Source organism: Pinus tabuliformis, chromosome 4_1 (genome assembly GCF_031772625.1).
Source record: "Pinus tabuliformis cultivar Carrire ecotype Pingquan chromosome 4_1, CPIR1, whole genome shotgun sequence".
NCBI lineage: Eukaryota > Viridiplantae > Streptophyta > Pinopsida > Pinales > Pinaceae > Pinus > Pinus tabuliformis.
Genome location: NC_142303.1, coordinates 122,362,394 through 122,389,513, shown reverse-complemented (window position 1 = coordinate 122,389,513; position 27,120 = coordinate 122,362,394). Strand labels below are relative to the sequence as shown.

General features: G+C 38.5%; 1 protein-coding gene across 1 annotated transcript; it reads right to left on the bottom strand.

The window, feature by feature from the left end:
• Positions 1-3,233: 3,233 nt before the first annotated feature.
• LOC149174502 (rust resistance kinase Lr10-like) lies at positions 3,234-11,555 on the bottom strand. Its single transcript, XM_089420870.1, has 5 exons — positions 11,384-11,555; positions 11,088-11,150; positions 10,877-10,906; positions 10,342-10,739; positions 3,234-3,881 (listed from the first exon to the last, which is right to left on the bottom strand). The coding sequence occupies exons 1-5, from the start codon at positions 11,553-11,555 to the stop codon at positions 3,234-3,236; spliced, it is 1,311 nt and encodes a 436-aa protein (XP_089276996.1).
• Positions 11,556-27,120: the final 15,565 nt, after the last annotated feature.

The following is a 27,120-nucleotide window of genomic DNA, read 5'->3' as shown; positions in this document are numbered from 1 at the left end:
GTCTATGTTATTGAGTTTGTGCTTGTACAACAGAAACCTAATCATAGCTAGGCTCTCAATAGGGGAAAGACCTGCTTCTATAAGGAGAATAGGATAGGGTGTATTACTTTTAATTTTCAGGTTATAAGTTATCAAACGCTTCTGGATTTGCTCAATCTTTCTCCATGATTCTCTGGAGATGCTGCGACCCCAAACCTCACAGCCATATAAGATAACAGGAGTGACTAAAGTTTCAAAGAGGAACTTCTTTTTATCCCACATTACGAGGTTTGTTGTTTTAACTCAAGACCAAAATAAGCTTTCCACCCCCCATTAATCCTTTTCTCAATGCTATGGTTCCAGTTGAGCTTGTGATGAATATCAATTCCTAGGTACTTGTAAGAATACACTTCCTCCAAGTTATTATTGTCATACATAAAATTAGAGTAAGTGTCCTTCTTGGATTTGATAATCATAACTTTTGTTTTGTGAGTGTTAACAGTGATACCCATGGTAGAGCAGAAATCCTTAAGAAGCCTGAGTTGCTTATCAAGATCAGATGGGCACCTTGCCAAAAGAACAATATCGTCAGCATAGAGAAGAAGGATGACGACTATCCCAGCTAAGGTCGTGCCATCACATCCTGCTTCCTCTAAATAGCCTTCGAGCTTATCGATGTAAATGCCAAATAGGGTAGGGGAGAGGGGACAACCTTGTTTAACTCCAATGTTACACTTAATATCTTTCGACCACCCCTCATTGCTCTTTATCTTGGCAATTACATTCTTGTATAACCTTATAGCGACAACTCTCAACTCGAGAGGAACCTTTAGCTCTTCTAATCTATTCCAAAGGTTTTATCTGGGAACCGTATCAAAAGCCTTTTTAAAGTCCACAAAGCAACAAAATAAATTGGATTTATCATTATGACATTCCTCCACAATGATCCTAAGAGTAACGAGGTGGTCTGTTGTTGAGTGATGCCTTCTAAAACCTGCTTGGCCTTTAGCCTGCTTACCTTCACTTTCAAGCCATATGCTTAACTTCTTTTCCAAAATACTACCATATAACTTGGCTAAGAGAGGGTTGATCATAATTGTCCGATAATTAGAGGGGTTATTTGTATCCCCACTTTTAAAAATAGGGATAATGAGGCTCTCTGTCCAAGGTTTAGGGAACCCTTGCTTGACAACTTGATTGAAAAGCTTGTGGATGTGGGGGATGTGGACAGGACCTCCAATTTTTAAGATTTCCGCCTGGTAACCTTCAATGTCCTTAGCTTTCCCATTAGCGAGATGATTAACCCCAAACTTAATGTCTTCTAAAGAGAAAACTTCTTTCGTTGTGAGCAGGGTCTCCAAATTATCCATGACATTTAGAGATTCATAAAGCTTTTATTTTTAATTAATTTATTTCAATATAAAAAAAAATATTAAAATTTTTGAACGATTTCAAAATATATTTATATTAATTATATATTTAAAATTTTAAAAATAAATTACTAAGTGTAAAAATACTATATTCTAATTAGTTGATGGGAAAAGACAATTTATCTGATTTAAAATTTATTTCCCAAAAATTAAAATTATATTAAAATGAATAAAGAAACCATTAAAATCTATCCATCCGAAATTAAAATTATATTAAAATCAAGACGTCAGCCTTTTTGGGTAGCATGTTGAACCTTTCCATAAATAAAAATCAAGTGGGTGCAGCGAGACCCTGTTAATTCTGACGGAGCAAGTTACTTCAGTGGCTCCTCGCTAGTACAACACTGACGCAGATGCCTGTATAGTCCAGTTCATGGTTAATAAAATGTTTTTGATAACACCTCACATATGGAATTTAATAGGTAAATTGTTGGTCACTGTTTGATTTTTTAATTAAATATAGTTTGAAATTTTATAATATCTAAAAAAATTGAACTTGTAAAAACTAATTTTATAATATTTTCAAGATTTTTTTTGATGTTGTAAAAACCATCAAATTTAACAATAAATCTATTTTGAAATTCCAACTTTGCTCACAGCTAAATCATTAATGTTCAAAAGAATTATATTATTAGTGAAACAATAATTTACCATATAAATAAAATAACATACTATTAATGTATAGCTTGAGTGGGCCTAATGGTGAAGAGCATGTGTTTCCTCCTAAGAGATGACATGTTCAAAACCGAAGGGGGTAGAGTATGTATGCCTTCATAGACTTAGCAGACAAACAAAGGGGTCTCATACACCAATTTGGTGTTTTAAGGCAAATCTTGATAATTAAATTCGTAAAATCTTGATAATGAGGACCTCTGGGTCTTTTCTAAATTAATATAGTTGTAGTTTTTGGTTGTCCCACAAACAAAGGGGGTCTCATATACCAATTTGGTGTCTTAAAGCAAATCTTGATAAGATCTTGAATGGCTGAGTAAAATAGTGATTATTTGTTGGTTATTATAAGTGAATACAATTTTATTTATTAATTTTAATAAAATCTATTTATTATATATTGATTTGAAGTTAAATAAAATTTTAAAAAATGTTTTAAATATTTTTTAAAGTATATTATATATTATTCATAAGTATGGGTTAGATTTGTTTAAAATGGAAATGTTTAAAAAAAAAAAAAAATTAAAATATATTTACCAAAAAGTATACATATTTTTAATTTTTAATATAATTAATTAAATTGTTATTATATTGATAGAAGTGTTTATTTCAAAATAGGTAAATTTATTGATAATTCTTGGATGGTAAAATTTAATCTCCATAAAATATGTTAAAATATTTATAAATCGATGAATAAATTTGTTATGCTATTTTAATTAATTTTTTTAAAATTAATTATTTAAAAAGTATCATGTCAACATATTAAGTATTAAAAAACTATAATATTAGAGAAAGAACTATTTACCAATTAAAAAAATTCATAATAAAATATAGACCTCCAGAATTTAAAAAAACAATTATAATTTCATTAATTTTAAAGATTTTTTTAATCTGGAAAATACAATAAATATATTTAGTAACATAAATATTATAATAATAAATTACTCATTTTGTTACCATAAATTAAAAAAACATTAATTCAAAGAATGAATAATGTTAAAATACTTTAACCATACAACCTAAATGCCACAAGGTCTATATTCATTTCGTTGAGTTATCAAACAGCATCACACAATAAAATTGGAGGGAGATCATCATGCATACAAGTCCATGAATACAATCCTTTCACGGGTGAAATGGTCATATTTAACTCTGCTACATTGAAGAAGATCTTTCCGTGGAAGATGGTAGAGGTTTACCAAGTGCAGCAGAAGAATTGAAAGGCAACGGAGGATTGCTCACATAACCTCCATTTCCTTCTAACATTTGTACAACTCTGCTCATACATGGACGATCTCTAGAGTTGAATTGAATGCACCACAATCCAACTTTAGTCAATGTCATCGCCCTCTCTTCATCTTCCCTTTGAATTTCCCCCTCTCTTCCTCCTCCCAGTCTCATCCCCAACTCCTCACTCTCAAGCATCTTGAAAGCCCACTCAGGAAAGTACAAGCGACTGGAACGACTCACATGCACATCCAGATTCTTTCTACCCCCAACAATCTCAAGCAGTAGCATGCCGAAACTATACACATCTGATTTGTCAGTAACAGGGCCTATATGTCTATCACATACCTCTGGGGCAACATATCTCGGCGTCCCTCTTATGGCCATCAGTGAAATGTGGTCGTCTTCCTTCCCACAAAGTTTTGCGAGACCGAAATCAGAAACTTTTAGTGTGAACTCTGCATCCAGCAATATGTTGTGAGGTTTGATGTCGAAGTGTATGATGCGCTTCTCGCAATCTTGGTGTAAATACGCAATTCCACAAGCTACACCCAAAGCTATTTGTTGGGGATTTTTCTGTCAAAATCCCAAAAACACAATATAAAATCACAGAACAGAGAACAATGCTCTGTTCTTCACACACAGGATCTTTAACACAGCGGAAGTTTAAAAGATTGTTTCTGAGAACAGAGTATAACACGCATAAACTAGGATCTGTATTCATTAAAAATGAAAAGCCTGATACAAAATTCTTCCTCTTCTGCTCAGAGGGATTCACCAAAAGAAAACACAGTACTACTCTATTCATTCAGTTCAGATTACATTCTACGCTGCTGCGTATTGTAAAACATACATCACTTGCGCTGCTGCGCTTCTACACCCTTACACACACACTCTATCCACTAAACAGACAACTACTATTACATACAAAATCTGAATGGTATTAATGAATAATGATGGAGTCCCATACTGTGAACTGCTCGAGGCTGTCCTTCACGTCCTTGACTGAGTTGAGCTTTTACTCTGGTAGTTGAAAATTCAATGTGCAGGAGCTTGAACGCAACCTGCCTCCTTCTCGCCCATGCTGAAAATTGAAAGCTTCTGCCTGCTATGCTGTACTGTTCCATGCTCACTTTAACTGCCTCCGCGCCAATTCTCTGTTTCTCCATATATTTGAAAACATACATAAACGCTGCAAAACACAAAAAATTGCCTTTGGGTGGATTTCAAACATTATACAATTTGGTTTTGGGAAGCCATCGGGTCCGTGCTTCATCGCATAGCGCTCATATATAAAAAGGTTGTGAACCCATGGTTTCCCCGATTTCGATATGCCGCTCGCACTATGGGCCGATCCTTTGCTTTTCCCTATATTTCGAAAATACATAAAATACATTGAAAATGCCCTGAGCGCGGACTTGAAAATTTATTAAAAACTATTTATAATGTTGTCGGGTCCGCTCCATCGCGTCGCAACTTTACTCATGTTAAAGACCCCGACCCTATGACATTGCCGATAGCGATGTGCCGATAGCGATATCGGCGATCGCTCATCGCAAACACAAAAGCTTCTTTATAAGTCCTTCACTTCGACTTCGCCGATGCGATATCGGCGATCGCTCGTCGGCGATATTTCATATCGCTGCCGCTGCCTGCCTCCGATGCTCCAACCCGCCGATATGCCGATTTGTCGATACGCCAATATGATCTAGACCGTTGATCAGTTAGATCTGACGGCTGAGGTTAAAGCGGATCTTTAAGCCTGCAAATTTATTTTTGAATCGATTTTTCTCCCGATCCTTGGTGATACGCACGATTTATTGGCCTCATGCTGCCGCATGGCTCAACTGTTGCACAATTGAAATTATATTTTCAACACTCCCCTTTAATTTCAACTGTTGGGCATTCAATCATACCCAAACACTTCCTCAAAAATTCGAAGCTTTTCTGATCCAAAGGTTTTGTTAAAATATCTGCTACCTGTTCCTGAGTCCTGCAATGTTGCAAATTAATTTCTCCATTGCTTACCAATTCTCTGATATAATGAAACCTTGTATCAATGTGTTTCGTTCGTTTGTGAAACACAGAATTCTTGGACAGAGCAATAGCAGAGCTATTGTCACAATAGATCACTGTTGCTTTTCCCTGCTCTTGCCCTAAGCTCCTCAACATTCTTCTCATCCACACTGCTTGACATGCTGCTGCTGTAGCTGTCACGTACTCTGCCTCTACTGTAGACAATGCCACAATTGGCTGTTTCTTGGAAGCCCATGAGGTGGCTCCTGAACCCATGTGAAAAAGATAACCAGATGTGCTTTTCCGATCATCCACACTTCCAGCCCAATCGCTATCAGTGTATCCAATTAAATCTGAACTTTCTGAGACACTATATAATATGCCAAACATTTTGGTGCCTCTGACATACCTCAAAATTCTTTTTGCTGCCTGCCAATGTGCCTCCTTTGGCCTCTCCATGAATCTGGAAATTAAACTAACAGCATACATAATGTCAGGCCTAGTAGCTGTTAAATACATAAGGCTGCCAACAATACTCTTGTACAAACTAGGATCAAAATCCTTGTTGCTGTCCTCTCTGCTGAGTTTTAATCCCATTACTGTGGGAGTGATTGCTGCTTGTATCCCTTGACAACCAACCTTGCCTTGTGTCTTTCAATCTTACCTTCAGCATTGCTCTTGGTCTTGTAAACCCATTTGACTCCAATGACTTCTTTACCTTTTGGTAGCTCAACCAAATCCCATGTCTTGTTTCTTTCTATGGCATTAATCTCCTTATCCATAGCTTCTATCCATTTCTTATTTTTAATAGCATCTTCGAAATGAATAGGGTCTTCAACATGACAATACAAGGCAAATAAGGAATTCATTCCTTCATTATAAATGTCACTTAAGTTCCTAAACTTCTTACCTCTCTCACTTGGTGTGCAAGTGCTTGAAGATGCACTTGAATTTCTTCCTTGTGGTGTGCTTGGAGAAGCACTCTCATTTATCCTCAAGGGTGTTCCTTGTTGTTCTTGTGTTGGCGCTGCTATTTGGGGATGTATTTCAGCCACCTCCTCATCATCTTCATCATGAGACAAACAATTTTTAACATTCACTGTTTTCGCTATGCTTCCATCCCAAGCTTCCTCCTCAATAAACTGAACATCTCTGCTCACAAAGAATTTCTTGGTGGATGGGATATACAACCTATAAGCCTTGGATTCCTCACTGTATCCAATGAAGATACATTTCTCCCCTTTGCTGTTCAACTTCTTCCTTAGCTGATCCGGAATGTGTGCATAGGCCACACATCCAAAAACTCTCATGTGGGTGACTCCTTGCTTTCTCCCACTCCATGCTTCTTCAGGCACTTTGTTCATCACAGCTTTTGTAGGACACCTATTTAAGATATATACAACACAATTTACAGCTTCAGCCCAATAATCATTTGGCAAATGCTTTGCCTTCAGCATGCTCCTCGCCATATCCATGATGGTTCTGTTCTTCCTTTCAGCAACTCCATTTTGTTGTGGGGTGTACCTAGCTGTAAACTGTTTATGAATTCCATTTTCTCTACAAAATCTTAGGAGTTCCTTGGAGATATACTCACCTCCTCTATCAGTTCTCAAAACTTTAATGTGCAGCCCGCTTTGGTTTTCCACAAATGCTTTGAAATTTTGGAATTTCTCAAACACTTCACTTTTATTCTTCAAGAAATAAACCCAAGTTTTTCTTGTAAAATCATCAATAAATGTTAGAAAATATTGGCTGCCTGCTAAAGATTGATTTTGCATCGGTCCACATAAATCTGAGTGGATGATCTCTAAGGGTGCCTTTGCCCTTATGCTTTTACCTGATGGAAAACTTTCTCTATGTTGTTTTCCCAAAATGCAACCTTCACAAAGGCTATCCGGTTTCTCTATCAATGGTAGTCCTCTTACCATTCCTTTTCTGCTCAACAAGTTTAGACCTCCAAAATTGAGATGACCAAATCTCAAGTGCCACAACCAATTTTCATCCTTTGGCACGCTTTGGAAAGCCTCTTGGGTAACTGCTGCAATTACATTTTTGTTTTTCAAATCTGCCCTGATCCTGAGAGGGAACATCCTGTTCCTTGTCATTTTTACTTCAGCAATATATCTTTTGCTGGGTGCTATATCCATGATGGTGCATACATCATTCTCAAAGAAAACATTGTAACCCTTTTGAACAAGTTGTCCAATACTCAAGAGGTTACATCTCATTCCAGGGACATAGTAGACATCTGCTATGGTTTTCTTCTCACCTTGTTTTGTAAATATTTGAACTTCACCTTTACCCATAACAGAAATTTTGCTATCAGTCCCAAGTGTGACTTGTGACTTCACACTTTGATCTAAAGTAGAAAACAAAGCTATGTTTCCTGTCATATGGTTGCTGCAACCGGAGTCTAGAAACCATATATCTTCACTATTTGTTTCAGCCATATTACACGCTAACAACACATTATCTTGGCTGACATTTTCTCTAGTAATATTTGCATTAGATCTATTATTCACATCATGCTGCTTCTTCCTACATTCACTGGCATAATGCCCATATTTTTTACAGTAATAACATTGGACATTGGATTTTTCATACCTTTGTCCTTGAGCATGATGTTGTCCTCCTTGTTGGCTGTTGCCTTGGCCTTGGTTCTGATTTGGATTGTTGCCTCTTCCTTGAGTATTCGCTGGACTGTTTCTTCCTCCTCTGTTTTGGCTTCTGCCTCTTCCTCTCTTGTTTCCTCTGCCTTGACCTCTTCCTCTTCCAAAGGACATCTGGGTCTTGAAGGCTTGCTCTAGAGATGAGTTTTCATTTCTGCTCAACCTCTGCTCATGTGTGATCAGTGATGCATGAAGCTCATCAACTGAAAAGTTTGCGAGATCCTTTGTCTCTTCTATGGTGGTGACAATCACATGGAACCTTGAGGGTAGGCACCTCAATAGTTTCTCCACAATCCTCCTTTCTTCAAGTATCTCACCATGAGATCTTATTTGTGTGACCAGGCCAATTACTTGAGTGAAGAATGAGTCAATATTGTCTGACTCCTTCATGCACAGGTTCTCAAAATCTTTCCTCAGCAACTGTAGTTTTGCTGTCTTCACTTTCTCCATCCCTTGATAGGTTGTCTTGAGAGTTTTCCATGCTTCTTTGGATGTCTTAGCTGCTGCTAACCTTGGAAACACGCTTCCATGTACTGCTTGATATAAGAAGAAGAGGGCTTTTGAGTCCTTCTTCTTGTGACTCTTTAACAGATCCTTCTCTCCCTGAGTTAAAGCATTAAACTCATTTTCATCTGCTGGTTGTTCAAAACCATCTTCAACTATTTCCCATAAGTCTTGGGAAGAAAACAAGGCTTTCATTGTTATTGCCCGATAATCATAGTTTTTGCCATCGAATAGTGGGAGCTGCATACCCATGCTATTGCTGGTGCTGGTGCTAGCCATTCTTACAATACTTGACTATGTATTAAAAATCACTAGAAAATACCTTGGTTTCTTTTGCTTGAGACTTCGCTCTACTGGAGAAGCTACTGCAGTAAGAATCCCTCCTTCAGCTTCTTTGAATCCTTCAAAGAGCCTGAACTAGCTCTGATACCAATGTTGGGGATTTTTCTGTCAAAATCCCAAAAACACAATATAAAATCACAGAACAGAGAACAATGCTCTGTTCTTCACACACAGGATCTTTAACACAACGGAAGTTTAAAAGATTGTTTCTGAGAACAGAGTATAACACGCATAAACTAGGATCTGTATTCATTAAAAATGAAAAGCCTAATACAAAATTCTTCCTCTTCTGCTCAGAGGGATTCACCAAAAGAAAAACACAGTACTACTCTATTCATTCAGTTCAGATTACATTCTACACTGCTGCGTATTGTAAAACATACATCACTTGCACTGTTGCGCTTCTACGCCCTTACACACACACTCTATCCACTAAATAGACAACTACTATTACATACAAAATCTGAATGGTGTTAATGAATAATGATGGAGTCCCATACTATGAACTGCTCAAGGCTGTCCTTCACGTCCTTGACTGAGTTGAGCTTTTACTCTGGTAGTTGAAAATTCAATGTGCAGGAGCTTGAACGCAACCTGCCTCCTTCTCGCCCATGCTGAAAATTGAAAGCTTCTGCCTGCTATGTCGTACTGTTCCATGCTCACTTTAACTGCGTCCGTGCCAATTCTCTGTTTCTCCATATATTTGAAAACATACATAAACACTGCAAAACACAAAAAATTGCCTTTGGGTGGATTTCAAACATTATACACTTTAGTTTTGGGAAGCCATCGGGTCCATGCTTCATCGCATAGCGCTCATATATAAAAAGGTTGTGAACCCATGGTTTCCCCGATTTCGATATGCCGCTCGCACTATGGGCCGATCCTTTTCTTTTCCCTATATTTCGAAAATACATAAAATACATTGAAAATTCCCTGAGCGCGGACTTGAAAATTTATTAAAAACTATTTATAATGTTGTCGGGTCCGCTCCATCGTGTCGCAACTTTACTCATGTTAAAGACCCCGACCCTATGACATTGCCAATAGCGATGTGCCGATAGCGATATCGGCGATCGCTCATCGCAAACACAAAAGCTTCTTTATAAGTCCTTCACTTCGACTTCTCCGATGCGATATCGGCGATCGCTCATCGGCGATATTTCATATCACTGCCGCTGCCTGCCTCCGATGCTCCAACCCGCCGATATGCCGACTTGCCGATACGCCGATATGATCTAGACCGTTGATCAGTTAGATCTGACGGTTGAGGTTAAAGCGGATCTTTAAGCCTGCAAATTTATTTTTGAATCGATTTTTCTCCCGATCCTTGGTGATACGCACGGTTTATTGGCCTCATGCTACCGCATGGCTCAACTGTTGCACAGTTGAAATTATATTTTCAACACTATTGAATACAATTGTTCCCACCTCAAGATTTGTCCCTCATCCTTTCCCATAAATATAAACTTGTCCAAGGATCCATTAGCCATGAATTCATATACCAGTGCGCTTGTAAAGCTTTCAAAGCAATACCCCAACAGACGAACCAAATTGACGTGATGGACCCGGCCAATGGTGGCCACTTCTTTCATGAATTGGGTACTATCGCCGGGCCTATGGCAATCAAGAAGCTTAACAGCCACTAGAACGACGTTCCCAAGTTTTCCTTTAAACACCACACCAAAGCCTCCTTCTCCCAATTTTTCTGCAAAGTTGTTTGTGATCTTCTTGAGTTCAGATTGTGAATATCGAATTGGCATTTGATGAGCGTATTCCTCTAGGAATGTCTCCACCTTTGAAATGCAGCTAAGAGGAGGAGGAGGAGATTGTTTTATTTTCTTATGATAAAACGTTAACAGTATCGTTGTTGCTATCAGCGCAACTCCTCCCAAGGAGAGACCTGTGGTGGAATGAAGAGATTGATATCAATATGAACATCTTCAAACCGCGAAGAATATATTAATAGAAACAAGACAGGAATTCAGATTGACGTTAAATCGGAGAAGAAATCGAATACTAGGAGGAAATCAGATTTACCTATTACAATGGCGGACCTGTTTTTCCGACCTGCAACGTAGCATAACAATTATTAATATGAGTAACAGAAACAATCGACTGTTTTTGAATACTTGACACATAGGGAAACACGTATACAGTGCTAGATTCAAGGATACAGGTACTGGTAATGGAGCATTTAATTCATTTGACGTTAAATGGGAGATACTAATTTGGAAGAAAATATATTTACCTTCTTTACTGGCAGACGGCTTTCGATCATCTGTGTGGCCGTCATCAGGATCATGTGGAGGACCTACAAGGATCCACAGTTTTTGGTAAGAGAATACATAGTTGACAAAACGGGAAACCCATACACATATATCCAAATGAAGGAAGCATTTATACCGTGTATAGAATTTGAAAATTGAACTTTGTAATTAATATAATATTGATAGAATTCAGAAATAGAACTTTGTAATCAAATTGCTAAAAGGCAGAGAGGAGATGTACCATGCAGGGGGGGGCATAAGTCTGTATATGTTTCACCATCGGGACAATAGCAAAGAAATTGTGCTGAAATGTTATAACCACAATGCCCGCCACTTTCCGAACAAGCATCACAGCATTGCTTTCTGTACTGGTCGACCCGCCATGTTACCTCAAAACCCTGCTGTAGTAAATTCTGATTAACAATCCACCCCGGAGAGAGGTAATTCATATCAATTGGTACTTGAAGATGAATTTGACAGAAGTCTGCCCCGTCTTCTGGTTTCGTAATATTTTAATACCAAACATCGCCACATAACGGAAGGGATCTTAATTGAGACATCTCCACATTGCTTGTATCGCACTGCCTTGAAAGTGTGAGATTGGTGTATGTTTCGGTGCTGATACGAAAATGAGAGCCGGGCGACCAGAGTTGAGAGTATTTGCCCGAAATATTACAATTACTCCCAAACAGATTGTTGTTAACAATTGTCATGTGATAGTCGAACAAAAAATACTTTTGTATGCGATATTTCTCTCCACTGATATTGAGCATAGGATGGCCGCTGTGGTCATCACAGTCAAGAAGCTGAAACTCAGGGTCACCGCATCGGCTGCCATTTTGCCCAAATGGATAGCCGAAGAAAAAGTTCCCACATGGAAACGTATGGAAATCACAATCCTGGTATTGAGTGGCGAGACATGAAGTTGTGGAACAAAGGAAGAGGAGCAAAGCAGATGAAACAAGAAGGGAAAGATGAAAAGTGAGAGGCATCGAATTGGGAAGAAGAAAGACAGATATCCTCATCATCTACACTGCTTTTCTGTCTGAGGCAATTTCAAGTGAACAGAGGAGGCGAATGACAATAAACGGTTTCTGCAAATACATTAAGAAGACGAAGGAGATGGAAGTACAAAGAGCGGACGTGAGATAAACGACATGGAATTGCGGTGCAGAAGACTGCACAGTCAACACGCGCCAATGAGACTCTGCTTGACTTTTAACGGTATTTTAGGTTGACTTTTATTGTGAAGGGGCACCAACATTGCGGGTTCTCCTTACGTCATCTTCTTGCATTGGTGGACTGATATCTGTGGGGGAGAGTAAGTCGACAAACAACTTGTGATGTGATGACTAACATGCGGATACCTTTTCCATCCTACAACAATGTTCATATTTTCATGTGAAAGTCGCCTTCTAACTTGACATCTGATGCAACCTTCATATCTTTGGCGTGACCATGGGGGGAGATTTAGCAATCCCTTACGTTTGAGGATACTTCCACCTATTCTTTTTGACATACCTTGGTGTAACATGCTCACCCAATGTTTATGTAATTTACCACATAGGAAAGAAAGAGAAAAAAGAACAAAAAAAAAAAAAAAACAACATAAAATATATATAACCATGACATTATATATCGGCTTAATCTTGTCAACATAATAATAATGTACAAAGGTTTAAATGTAATGACGAGTTAATGTATTGTTTTTATTTCACAGTACACTTTTTAATTTATATTGCCATAATTTAGATCGCCTTACTGTGGTTTGGGTTGGGTGACCATTTGTGGTCCCAATGAAGTACAAAATCCTTTACCTACCATTGATACCTTGGAGGTTTCTCGATGTTTCTGGTGTTGTTCCCCATTGGTGAATGTACGTGGCTTGATAGATTGCATACTCACCATGCTAGATCTTTATCGTATTTATCCAATGGCTTATGTATGTTGTGCGAGATTTAGGGTAACTACTACAACGCTGACCCTAGAGCAAAGCCATTTGCTTTATTCTTGCGACAAGGTTGCGCCTCTGCGACTGATAGACTCTAAGCGCTCGTTTACAAATATGTTAAATGTAGGGTAAGTTCTTATTTCCGGTACCTTTACTTCATAATAGCTTGTTTCTCCATTTTCAGTTCAACCTCCACTAAACCTGACAAGGTTTTTTTTGTGGAAAGAGGGTCATAAATAATTGCTACCCTTACGATGTCCGACCATCTGAGCTATCCAGCTTCGCAGAGCTCGCACTGGGCTCAATATGTCGTCGGTTGTTAACTTCTTCCAACATGCAGAGTGTAAAATTAATTTTCATGACAACTTACAACTCGAAATTCACCACCTCACCTTCTGGCCAACTCGAGTACAAAGAGGGTTATTAAAGTCTTCATTTAATTGTCAATTTCTTTGATTTCTCTTCATAGGTTAATCTTACCAACCCTAACTCAGGTCTTTTGTCATCGGAGGGGTTTCTTCAGAGGCTCCGACCACACCCTTCAACCATTGGTTTGAAGAGCACGATGAAACACTAAACAACGACACTTCCAGGTTGGCTTTGGATACCATCAAGAACTGTTTACTGCTTCATGGGTTGCAAGAATTAGGGTCTCAAGTTAAAAAAATGTTTTCTTACTCGCAGTTGACGGTTTAGGTCTCAGATTGAATAGTCATTGATGCTGAAGCTATTAAAATTGAACTTGTTATAAGAATTTGGGTCTCAGCCCATCTTATGGTTACAATTTGTTGTGTATTGCATTTTTGTTTTAATATTGTTTGTTTCTTTGTGCCAAGATCTCGTACATGGTTATGGTTTGAGGAAAAATTCCCTTAATAGTATAGCTCACTGTTAAAGCACTCCTTTACAAAGTTTTGGTTTTACTTAGTATTATTTTTGGTCTTGAATTCCATGAGTTTTCTTTCACTTCATTTTCAGTGACACTATTAATAATAGCTTATCTCTATACATGAAAAGCATAGACATGTTCATTCGGCCTTTACTGGTCTATGAACGAGTTCCCTTTTAATATTCTGTCTAATATTGTTGTTAATGTATACTATTGTTGTCACTGTACATTATTGTTATTACTATACATTATTGTTATTACTGTATATTACTGTGGTTTTAATTGTCAAGCCCTTTTGGCTACCCTACCCCCAATATTTCAATGTAAGTTTCCTTAATAGGTTTAAGGCCATTAATGGGACTCCTTAATAAATTAGCTACACAATTGTGTAGGGGATTGGACTGAGTCAATGCAGAGTCAACAACTCAGTCCTAACCCCATCACCATTATTATGTGTGATTATACTTTTGTTAAATGAAACTTGGAACTCTCAGGAAACAACAAAACTACGTCTCTTTGGACTCGGTTAATAATTATGATTATACTATCTTCCTTTAGCCATATATAACACCCTCTTCTACTTAACTGATTCAGCGGGTTCAAGTATTCCTATAATATCATTTCCAGGTTTGATTGTTTCTGCTCCAAATTTTACTGTCGTACTCCATTTCACATTTCTATGTGAGTGTAGGGTTATTAGTTCCAGTTATTCAATTATATCTTATCGTCTGCAACGGTGTTCACACGAGCAATACAAATTGCATTTGAACTATCGATTTGCAACAAAACAAGTTTATAACAAATCTTTATACATTCATCATTCATTCTCAAATCTATATCATAGGGAAAATATAAATTCTGGATTTTACTTTCATGTTTTTAACCATAGTATTAACAGGCACTCTTCCATGCAAAAGGTATAGACTTAAAACAATCTTAAATACTTATCTGTTCACTGAAATTCCTCGAATTCAACAGGGTGAGACCTTCTCCACCCAACTGTAAGAAGGGAAATGATGTCCTCTTCTACCCCCGAGCTTCCACTCCAGAACAACAGGTAACAATATTCTTTGTTCTTGAATCAGGCAACAGACCTTAGGATTGCATTCCAGTCTTCTAGCCTCTGATTCCTTTTCATAATGAGGTTATCCACTGGCTCAAGTATAGCTCTGGATGTCCCTTCTGTAGCTCCACTTTCAATTCTTTTTCCAAAAACTGGCTAAACCCCTTTCTTTCCACCGAGATCTCTTTTTATCTCCAGGAAAGAAAGGTGTAACTATCTTAACTGTTCCTAACTACCTGGAGGTTGCAATTTGTTTCCAGTCTCCCTTCTTGAATTCTGAAATTTCATAATATATTAAAAAAACAATATTATTATCTTGTTTAGATAATCTTCGGCAAAATCACATAACCAATCTTTTGTCGACGCGTTTCGAACCAACCAGTGTGGTTCATCGTCAGGACAAGTTGAAGAACCAATCTGGCCTAGCTTGCTTAAATAGAGGTGCAGAGACTCCAGGGTTAAAAATACCAACGGCTAATTTCAAAATTAGCCGTTGGTATTTTTAACCCTGGAGTCTCTGCACCTCTATTTAAGCAAGCTAGGCCAGATTGGTTCTTCAACTTGTCCTGACGATGAACCACACTGGTTGGTTCGAAACGCGTCGACAAAAGATTGGTTATGTGATTTTGCCGAAGATTATCTAAACAATGTTATGGATCACAGAAGTCTAAATTCCTTAAATATTATTATCATTTAAATATCCATCTAAATGTCATTTGACTTTCCAGATTCTCATTTACCAACAAGATAAAATAGTTATGACTGCTATCCAGGAGGTGTTACATCTTTCCCCGTAGGCAAAACATCATGCCTAGTGTCTACTGTAGCCCATGAAACAGAGTAGGATAAGTTTGTCTCAGTAGGCTTTCATCTTCCCAAGTAGCTTCCTCTAGGCTAAAGTTCTTCCACCGCACTTTAGCTTGGGTGATAACTTGCTTTCGTGGCATTTTTTCTCTCTGATCGAGAATACGTAGGGGTTCTACCAAAAATTCCCCATCGGGTTCGACCTGTCAAAACACCATTATCACCATTAGTTATTCATTCTAGTTGGGTTACAATATAAGCCAAATTCATAAATACTTACTTGCACATATTGTGAATTAATAATGTGCTTGGGGTCATACACATATTTCTTTAATACTGATACATGAAACACGTTATGTACTTTTATGTGATGAGGAAGAGCGAGATGGTAAGCTATTGGTGCAACCCTTTCCAAGACATGGAAAAGGCCACAGTAGCGGCATGCCAATTTAGCATAATTACCCCACTGCAAGATGCTTTTCTTGGGTTTTATCTGGACATAAACATGATCCTCGACTTGGTATTCTTTCAAACTTCTCTTTCTATTTGCATAAAAAAAATTTCTATCTTGAGCCACATTTAAGTTTTGTCAAACGTTTTTTACTTCTTATTCCATTTCTGCTAACATTTCGAGTCCTAGGATCCATACAACACTTCATAGGGGCTCATCTTTAACGATTCATGGTAGCTATTTTTATACGCAAATTCAACCAAATGGAGGTAATCCTCCCATTTGGTTGGTTGTTACATCACATACATTCGTAACATGTCTTCTAGCACTTGATTGACTCGCACTGTTTGCCCATCCATCTAAGCATGATAGGCTATGCTAAATTAGATCTGAGTACCTAGCCCTGTAAAAAGAGCATTACATAATGCAGATGTAAATTTTACATCTCTATCTGATATTACAACTTTCGGCATATCGTGCAATCAAAATATTTCCATCATAAAGATGTTTGCTATTTCCACGACTTTATAGGTGGACTTAATTGGAATAAATTGAGAAACTTTTCTCAACTTGTCCACCACCACCATGATGGAGTCATGTTGCTTCCAAGTTCTCGAAAGTCCAATTATGAAGTTGAATGTAGCCATTTCCCACTTCCACTCAGGTATAGGGAGTGTTAGAGCAGTTCAAGGAGGTGTTGATGTCAGCTTTAACCTGTTGGCACTCTAAACACTTCGCCAAATAAAACATGATGTTCTTCCTCATTCCAGGCAAAAAAAACCTTTTCTTGATTACAGAGAATAACTTATGATAACCTAGGTGAGCTGCATAAGGATTGTGGTGAAACTCATTTAACAACATTTGTTTGAAGCTTACCTGATTGGGGACATACACCCTTCCTTTAAAATTCAACAATTTCTTATCACCAATGCCATACTCAGTTGGTTTCCCTGAGTCCTGCATTTGCATAGTTTGCTACCATAAGAATTTATATTCAGGATCCTTAAGGGCAGCTTCCTTGAGTTGTTCTGTCACATCAAACTCCACACAATGATATCAAATTTCGTACACACACTGAACCTTTCTGCTTAAAGCATCATCTACTCAGTTTTCCTTGCCTTTAAGGTGTCTTATATCAAAGTCAAACTCACTCAGGAATGTTGTCCACTGAGCTTGGCGCGCATTTAAATTAGGCTGCTTAAAGAAATTAGTTAGATTGTTATGGTCTATCATAAGTACAAATTTCTTTCCCAACAAGTAATGGTGCCATACCTTTAATGCATGCACTACTACAGTAAGCTCTAGATTGTAAGTTGAATATCACTGCTCATGCTCTTTGAGCTTTCTTGACTCATAAGTAACCACTTTACTATCCTACATCAGAACTCCTCCAACTCCTTGCTGGTAGGCATCCATACAAACAGTAAATTCCTTTCTTGTATTATCTACTTTCAATATTGGGGCAGATGTTAACAAATGTTTAAATTACACGAAACTGAGTTAACATTATGTTGTCCACTTAAAAACCCTCCCTTTTTATTGTAGGGATGTCATGGGGTATGCAATTATAGAAAACCCCTCAATAAATCGACAATAATAACTTGCCAACCCCATAAAGGACTGAATGTCTGCTACATTTTTAGGAACAGGCCAATCTAAGATGGTTTTAATCTTTTCAGGGTCAACAACAATGCCTTCGCAAGATATCACATGCCCGAGATATTGTATTTGTTCCTTAAAAATGTCACATTTGCTGAATTTGGCATAGAGTTGATTTTCTCTTAAGGTTTGGAGAACAATCCTTAGATGCTCCTTATGTTCTACTGCACACTTTGAGTAGATTATAATATCATCAATAAAAATTACAATGAACTTGTCTAAGTAGGGGTGGAAAATCCCATTCATCAAACTCATAAAATTTGTCGGAGCGTTAGTCAACCCAAAAGGTAGCACAATAAACTCATAATGGCCATAACATGTTTTAAACATTGTTTTACATAAATCCTCGTCTTTAATGTGAAGTTGATGATATTTCGATCGCAGATCAACTTTAGAGAAAACAGTGGCGCCTTTGACCTGATCAAACAAGTCATCTATTCGAGGTAAAGGATATTTGTTTTTGATGGTTAACTTGTTTAATTACCTATAGTCAATACAAAGCCTCAACGTTCCATCTTTCTTCTTAACAAACAACATGGGTGCTCCCTAGGGTGATACACTTGGTCGGATGTACCCTTTATCAAGTAATTCCTATAGCTACATTTTGAGTTCAGTCAACTTAGGAATACTCATACGGTATGGTGTCTTTGACACCGGGGCAGCTCTAGGAATAAGTTCTATGGTGAATTCATTGCTTCGTTTTGAAGGTAACCCAGGTATGTTTTTCGGAAATACGTCAATAAACTCTTGGACAACAAGTATATCTTACAAAGCTGACAATTTATCCTTCGAGTTCGCATATCCAACCTGTAAAGCATATATTTGACAACCCTTCTAGGCACATTTCTTTAACTGGTTAGCGATGATTGACTGCAACTCAATATTTCTTTTAATACCCTATATTTCCTGTCTGTTTCCTTCCTATGTGAGGAAACTGATGGTTTTATCCTTACAATTTACTAAGGACCAATGTCCTTCCAGCTAATCCATTCCAATTAGTACATCATAAGAACCCAAAGGTAATAAATTTAGATTTACTTTGGTGGATTGAACTGCAATTTCTACAGGCCAATTTTCTACCTTAGTTGTCACTCTATATTTTGCCCCTGTGGCCAATTGCACCAGCCAATAGGTTTTAAATTTCATACTTGATAAATTACACTTTTTGACTGCTTTTGGACTAACATAACTAAGAATTGCTCCTGGGTCAATAAAAATAGACACAGTCTAGTTAGCTATCTTACCTTCAAACTCCACCATAGCGGGTTGATACTCTGCTTGATGATCTAATCCAGGTGGCTCCAGAGACACACACAAGACAAAGAGGGCTTATGGAAGCTCGAAAATCAAAGTGATCAAAATGCTTTTGAACTAGGACTAGAGCATATATCTCATCGTCCTGGTCGCAGTGGTGCAAACGGTTCGTTAATCTGAGCTCGTATGAGGGAGAATGAGCCAGTCAAAGTTTTGGTTGACTTTTGTTGACTAGCAGGCTTAATGGAGAAACAATTTGGAAGTTTTCCGACAGATGGAATCCAGCCAACTCCAACCAAATTCTGGGTGAATTTGCAGCATGTTTAATTTGACTCCTTCCATCAAATTTTGGAATTTTTGAAATGGCCTTATTATATTAAAAATTAAAAAATATATATGGAGGAGGTGGTGGGCCACCACCCCCACCACCCCACTTCTCCCCATAATAACATGGATTACGTTAGCCATGTTAAATAAGGATGTTGGCAAGTATCGAGCCCGTGCCAACCACGTGGGCTGGCCCGCTACCATGCAGCGGCCCCATGTACAACAAACAACCCATGATACGTACCAACCACGATACTCCAATACACACGATGCTCCAAAAAATATTAATGCGCCAACAGCCTGTGGGGGTTATGGGGCGGGCCACGCAATGTGGACTTGACCCCCACCCAAAAAAAAATCATGCAGTTTTTCAAAATAATGAATTGCATTTAAATGTGGAGGGGTTGGGATTTGACCACCCAACCTCCTCCTTCTGATTCAGATCTTTCACCAATCCACCTAAACACATTCTTGTTTAATCCGCCCGAAGAATTTATATAAACCTCATTTGCACAGTGCGCCCAGGAAACATGGAGGAACCAGGAGTAGGCATGAAAATTGAGATGACAATTTTTTTAATTAATTTTTTAATGCAGGTGGACCATGAAGGAGCAAAATTTCCAGGAGGGTGAAATTTTTGCAGTGTCCAAATTGGACAAACTTTATGTCGATCTTACACCTCTCGGTGAGACGAACCTGATGGCACAGTGAATTTCCTGATCTGAGCAGCCGATTTGCAGAGGAATAGGAGGAGGGAATCTTTGAGGAATCTAAGGGGATCTAAAAGATTCCTTAAGCCCCAGAATTCCACTTTCTCATAATTCAAAAATTTGACAGTCAATTTTTCACTATTCGATGCCACAAATCTGATGGTGTGTTTAGATTTTCCATTTTCTCATTCTTTTTTTTGGCCACTTTTCTAAGTGGAGTGTAGGTGTCAACATTCATGTGCACGCAGTCATTCCATGAGATTCGACGCAGCGAGATCGATGGTTCAAACAACTTTAGCTATCTGACATCCTTTCCTTCAGATGGCCCCAAAATGTGAGGTATATGCAGTATGTTCATGTACTTGTTTTTGCAATGTATTGTGCTGCACAGATCCCTGTTTGATGTTCGATGAGGGATCTTGTTTCTTACGTGTTTTCATGATTCCTACTTGATGTGATGCAGAATCATCTGTTTGATGTACTTATTGTCATGATTCGTCATGTTTTATTTGAGATCCCTTTGTCTTCATGTTGATGGTATAGTCATGTTGTCACCATGTATGTTTGCATTGAGATCCCTTTTGTGCCATGTTGGCGGGATGATCATCATGCATGAGTTTTATGTCATACTGATAGGAGTCATTTTTTTTACTAAGAGTTCCTGTAGCGGAACATCTCTTGGAGCCACTCCTGTGTGAGGGCATTTTCCTTGTATGATAGCAATGTCATCTCTTATGTACATCATCACTATTGACAACACTTAATGTAGCAGCCTACACCATCTTAACACCGGAGCCCAGAAACGTAGTCCCTCCTAGACAAACTCCGTTATCAATGGATTATGTTTTCATGTGCTAATGATTGTCATGTTCCTCTTCTTTACAGCATGCAGATGTATTCATTTATGTTCTTTTAAAAATGCAATTTAACACATCACGAAAGTAAAAGGTCTTGGAAGGGTACTTTGTCACACCTGGATGTGGATCAAGTGGTATCAGAGCGGTCTTTGTGTAAATGTGAATTGCAGCGTGAACAATGGAACATGTGCGACAGAGGATGAAAAAGCGATGTACGAAACCATGCCCAAAATTTCCCAAAGGGTGGAGATTATGTATGAAACTCTACAGAAAGAGACAAAGGAAAAGGAGCGATTACAACTTTAGTTGAAGCCACAGAAGAGGCCCTAGAAGAACTGAAGCACAACAACCAAAGTCTTCAAACAGATAATGCTAAATTGAAGATGTGTATACATGAAGAGAGAGAGGAAAAACATAGTTTTCTACGACAGCTACAAGCAAAGAACGAGGCCTTAGAAAAGCTGCAGCGTGACCCTTGTGAGGTAAAAAGTAATTCTCTGAATTCATGTATGTGTCCTGATAATGATTTCGTTGTTTTTGAAAATCATACCACAGGAATTGGCTCCAAACTATTGAAGAGAATGGGTTATGAAGGAAAAGGCTTGGGCATTAATGGCCAAGGAATTTTCAACCCCATAAAAGTAGAAGAATTACCTCATCAAGCAAAAATTGGGTATTTTAGAAAGGAAGTTGGGGAATGCGCCGTGACAACAAGCGAACCATCAACAACAGATGATGAGAAGCCCTCATCAGTTCTTTCCAAATAAACAGAGGAGGTAAAAGATGTTGATTTCCTTTCGGTTTCATCTTCACATAGTATGATTTTTGTTGGAGATTTGGAGATCCCAATTATAGGTGTTGACATAGATTGTCATTGATGTCAATATGGCAATATTCGAGGAGCCAGAGGAAGCAAACAGAGCCATTGGAGGAATCAAACAGAGCCATCGGAGGAAGAAAATAGAGCTATCGGAGCCATTGGAGGAAGTAGACAGAGCTATCGAAGCAAGAATGCCAAAGAATACACTATCGGGAGCTATTGGGAGCAATATATGCCACAAAAGAGTTATATGCATGCATTAACACTATCAGAGGCCAAAACTCACATATATATGCATTTACACAATTGGAGGCGGAAGACTTGGTTGTATTGCAAATACACTATCGGAGGCAGAAGACTGAGTTATAGTAGAATACACTATCGGAGCGGAGAAGTACATATATATCGGAGTATAGAGGCAGCATGTATATAAATCAGTGATATGATAATGGGCGGTTTAGTTTTGTGCCATCACCCCAAACCCCCGACAACGACATATATATGTGAACACACTGCAACAATTGTGATATGGTTTAATGATATATCACATCCGCCCATTGCAATGATACACAAAGGGTTGTCCTCCTAGAAGCCAATTGTGATGAATGTTGCAGACCCGATGCAACATTACAATTGACTTAATGCTATATCACATCTGCCATGTCGGAAGTGACCATTGCAAGTTATAAAGGATGGCGCGATAAGCTACGACTGCCGATTGCGATTACACTACGGACCTGATGTAGGTATAGATGAGGGTGCAATAAATTTGAAGTTTGCCCTTTAACATTTTCGCCGGTTTTTTCTCATATTTCCTGTGTATTTGAATATTTTCCTTGCGCGGGGTTTGAAGGAAAAAGTGCATTAAGAAATGCTCCCAATAGTTCAGGAGGCTAAACTAAAGCCGATTGCTATTGCGATTGGGACATGGCATGTCTGTTAAACAATATTGTCTCTATGTATGCTTATTATCATTGAAAAAATGGGGCTCTGTTATAGTTTTAACATACAATGACTAAAAATCCAGGAAGCCGAATGGAAAGCGAGCGCAGATGAAACTGAAAAGCCAAATCAATGGAGAAGAGGGAAGCCAAAGGACAAGCCAGCGCAGAGGAAGTTGAAGCAAGCATGAAAGAAGCCGAAGAGCCAGTGGAAAGTGAAAACAAATATTCAGAGGCATCAAGATTACATAAAAATAGAAAAAACAAGGAGAGATGGGTATGTGCGAATAATCAGAGTGAGAGGAAGTGGAAGTTCAGGCAGAGGCAGCAGAGTCGGGAGAGGCAGGAGAGGCAGGAGAAGCAGGAGAACAAGAGTGAAGCAAAAGCTTAGCAGGTTTGTGACTAGAGAACTACAACAAAATAGTTTATACCAGGTTTGGTTTGGAGCCCACGGGGATGAGCCTCATAACTGAAAGGTACTGGAATCCTTGGGAGTTGGTGCTCCTAAGTGTAGAACTATTGCCTTGGAAGAATAGAGTTGGTGCTCTAGAGGTTGGAGCCTCACAAAAGTCCAAGTTGGTGCTTGGCAACTTATTTCAACCAGTTATATATTGTATCTATTTCATTGCACTGTTTGAGTTAATAAAAACATTTATTTCAGCTATCTATTTCTGTGTTCCATATATATATGTCTTGGTGATAAAAAGAACAATCAAAAAGAAATATTGATTCACCCCCGCTCTTATTATTTCCCACAAATGGTATCAGAGAAGGCTTCTTCATATTAGCCTAACAACTTGAAGAAGGATTCATAGCCATGATGAGAAATCACAAAGCATCAGGAAAACCTCCTCTGTTCGATGGCACTAATTTTTGTTTCTAGAAAAAGAGAATGACCTACTACTTAATGTCCCTTGGACTTGAAGTCTAGCATTTGGTTCAAAATCAGTACCAAATTCCTCCCACTCTTCCAACAGATCAAGACGAGAGGAAAGCCTACACTGTAAATGCAAAATCCTTGAACTCCTTCACTAGTGGAATCACTGATTCCCAGTTTACAAAAGTCATGAACTGCAACTCTGCCAAAGAAATGTGGGATAAGCTAATTGTCTTATACGATGGGGACTCAAAAGTCAAGAAAGAAAAGCTTCAAACTCATAGAAGGTAGTTTGAAAGTCTGAAAATGGAAGATGAAGAAGATATTGCAGCATACTTTCTCTGAGTAGCTGAAGTGGTCAACTCTCTTAAAGGATTGGGCGAAAACATTGAAGAAAGTACCATTGTTCAAAAGGTATTAAGATCTCTTCCAGATAGATTTGACTCCAAGATAAGCACCATAGAAGAAGCAAAGGATCTAGATACTCTCAAGATGGATGAACTCCATGGAATCCTCACTGCCTATGAGATGAGAAAAGGTGGCCCAAGCTCCAAAGATGCAGCATTCAAGGCTTCAAAATCAAAGAGGGGGAAAGAAAGGAATGACTATAGTGATGACTCCGATTTGGAATCCAAATTGGCTCAATTTGTACGAAAGCTGAAGAAAGGATCCAAGCTAAAAGGTAAGTGATCTGAATTGGATCCTTAAACACTCTTAAAGTTCCCTGAACTTTGTAAAACTCATACCAAAGTTTCAAAGTATTATGGATGTCGAAGCTTATCAAAAATTACCTCTAAACAATGGCAATTTGTGGTCAGCACAGAACAACGAGGACCGTCGGTCAAAGCGCGCAAACCGTTGGCCCATGGTGACCGCGCACTGGCACAAATTAACAAACGGGAGGTCAAATCCAAAAACAGAGGTAGTTTCTGATACACGATTAGCGCTAAAGTGCTAATCGCATATCGCAAGGCATCCCCCTTAGTCAAGGAAAGCCCCCAAGCGCTTGGTCATGAGGAAAAGCATAAAACCGTATGGAAATCACCAATTCCGTCAAAAGGTGGGTCCTGCGCTAAAACCGGTAGGATATTGGAAGGGCTTCAAGTGGTAAGCGGGTTCGACCGAGTCCCACCCGATTCCATACAATGGGTGACATGCATCTAGTGGATGAGAGAGAAAACTGCTCTCATCATGCGGGTAAAGGTCATGCTACTTACCCGCGCGATATGAACAGAGACCATAGGATCTGGAGGCCCCAAATAAATGATAGAGAAGCAATCCGATGGATGACTAGATTCGACTGGGAAATAGATTGAGGCAGATAAGATTTGAGGTCCGGCATGACCGATGAGTTGGTAGAGGAATTAGTTTCGTGGGCAATCTTGGAGCAACAGAAATAATGATTGTTCAAAGAGAGCTGACAATTAGTTCGTGAGGAAAAAGGTGTCCACCTCTCTGTGAAGCGTTACAATGATGATGACGCAGAGCAGGGGAATTCCAGCGGACAGAGGCAGGAGATCCAGAGAGCTGGGAAGTGGAAACGAACAGTCAGGGAGCAGATTAGCTTTAAGCCACGAATATACAAAGAGAAAAGGGAGCAGAGAAAGAGAAGCAGAAAGCCAAGAGGCAAGAAAGAAGCAAATTGTAGAGAACATAGAAGCTGAGCTAACCTGCAAAGTAAGGGCAGCATCGAGCAAACAAAGTCAGAGAGAGTCCGAGAGTCTGTGAACTCCAGAGAAGGCTTGAGAGGTTCAAGCAACTCTTCTGTGTATACCTGTCCAGTATTGGGTACCAAATTGGACTCATACCACTGAGACCAGTTGAGGTCGACATTTAGTAAGGGGAGTTAGTGTACTCTAGAGACTTGGGGGATCCAAGTACAATCCTACTAATCATCATCTGTTAAGTGAGACTCAAATTGAGCTCCTTATTGTAAAAAATCTGCTTTAAGACACAATAGAAAGGCCACCACTAAAGGCTGGACTAGGAGATGTAGCCCAGGAGGATTGGGTGAACTCTTTGTTAAATTTGTTGTGTTTATGGGTTTTCTTACTGTGTTCTCTTACTGTTTCAGTGTCTATGTATTTCGCAATCTTATCGATCCGTTGCATAAAAATAACATAGGCACACCCCAGCACTTGAGTCTGTAATACCTTCATTATTTCTCTGAGATCTGGGTGATTTCAGATCAGTAAGTACCCTCTTATCTGTTTCAAATGTGGAAAAGTAGGTCATTATGCTGCAAAATTTCCTCATAAACATGATAGTTATTATGAAGGAAATTCTAAAAGAAGGGTATACAAAAAGAAAGGGACCAATAAGAAGAACTTCTTATCTAAGAAAGATGAGTCTGATGAGGATGAATTTGTAGTAATCAAAAGGAAATCAGATGAGGAAAGTGACCATGATGAAAGCCAAGAAACATTATTCATGGCATTCACAAATGAAGATGACTTAGGGCTAGAAGGAATGTAGATGAACTGTTAATAAGTGCCATTGAAGAAAATGAGAAATTACAGAATAAAATCATTTCTCTCAAGGTAGAAAATGAGGAAACAAGAAGAAGAGAAGATCTTTTGGAAACAAAGTTAAAAGAAAAAGAAGAGACTTGCAAAGATCGTGAAGCCGAAATAGTATCTCTAAGGAAGGAATTGGAGCAAGTCAAAAAGGGTTGGAAAAGCTCTCAAATACTTGAGACTATCCTAAAAAGTCAAAAACCTCAACATGACAAGTCTGGAATAGGTTTTAAAGGAGAATCATCAAGCACTAAGAACAGTGTGAAAAGCTATGCTGATGCACTTTCCAGCAACCCAAAAGAAGAAAAAGTATGTCATCAAAGGCGCATCCTAGATCCAAAGAATGAAGAGAGAATAACTCCAAAGAAGAATGTGGATTCGAATCATGGATACTATAGCAAATACAAACTAGTATTCCATCAAAGGCCCATCTCAAATCCAAAGAATGAAGTGGTAGTAATTCCAAGGAAGGAAATTGACCCAAACCATGGCTACTACAACAGGTACAAAACTATCTTTCTTGGACATTGTTTTCATTGTAAAAACTTTGGTCATCAAGCCAAAAATTGCATGGCTTGCAAGAGTGAAACACTAAAGCTAAAGGATCAAATAATCAAACCATATGGCCCCAAAAGGCAGGGACAAATCAAAACCTTCAATTCATTTGATCCCTTGACCAAATTTGATCTAATTTGCTCATTATGCTACAATAATGGACACTATGAACAAAAATTCCCTCTCAAAAGAGGAAAAACAAGTAGTGAGAATCCCAACATGGATAAATGTGGCCTAGCTCTATATGCTCAAAATAATGAAAATCATTGGTTTTTGGATAGTGGGTTCTCCAGAAACATGACAGGAGACAAAAGGAAGTTTGTCTCATTGAGAAAAAAGG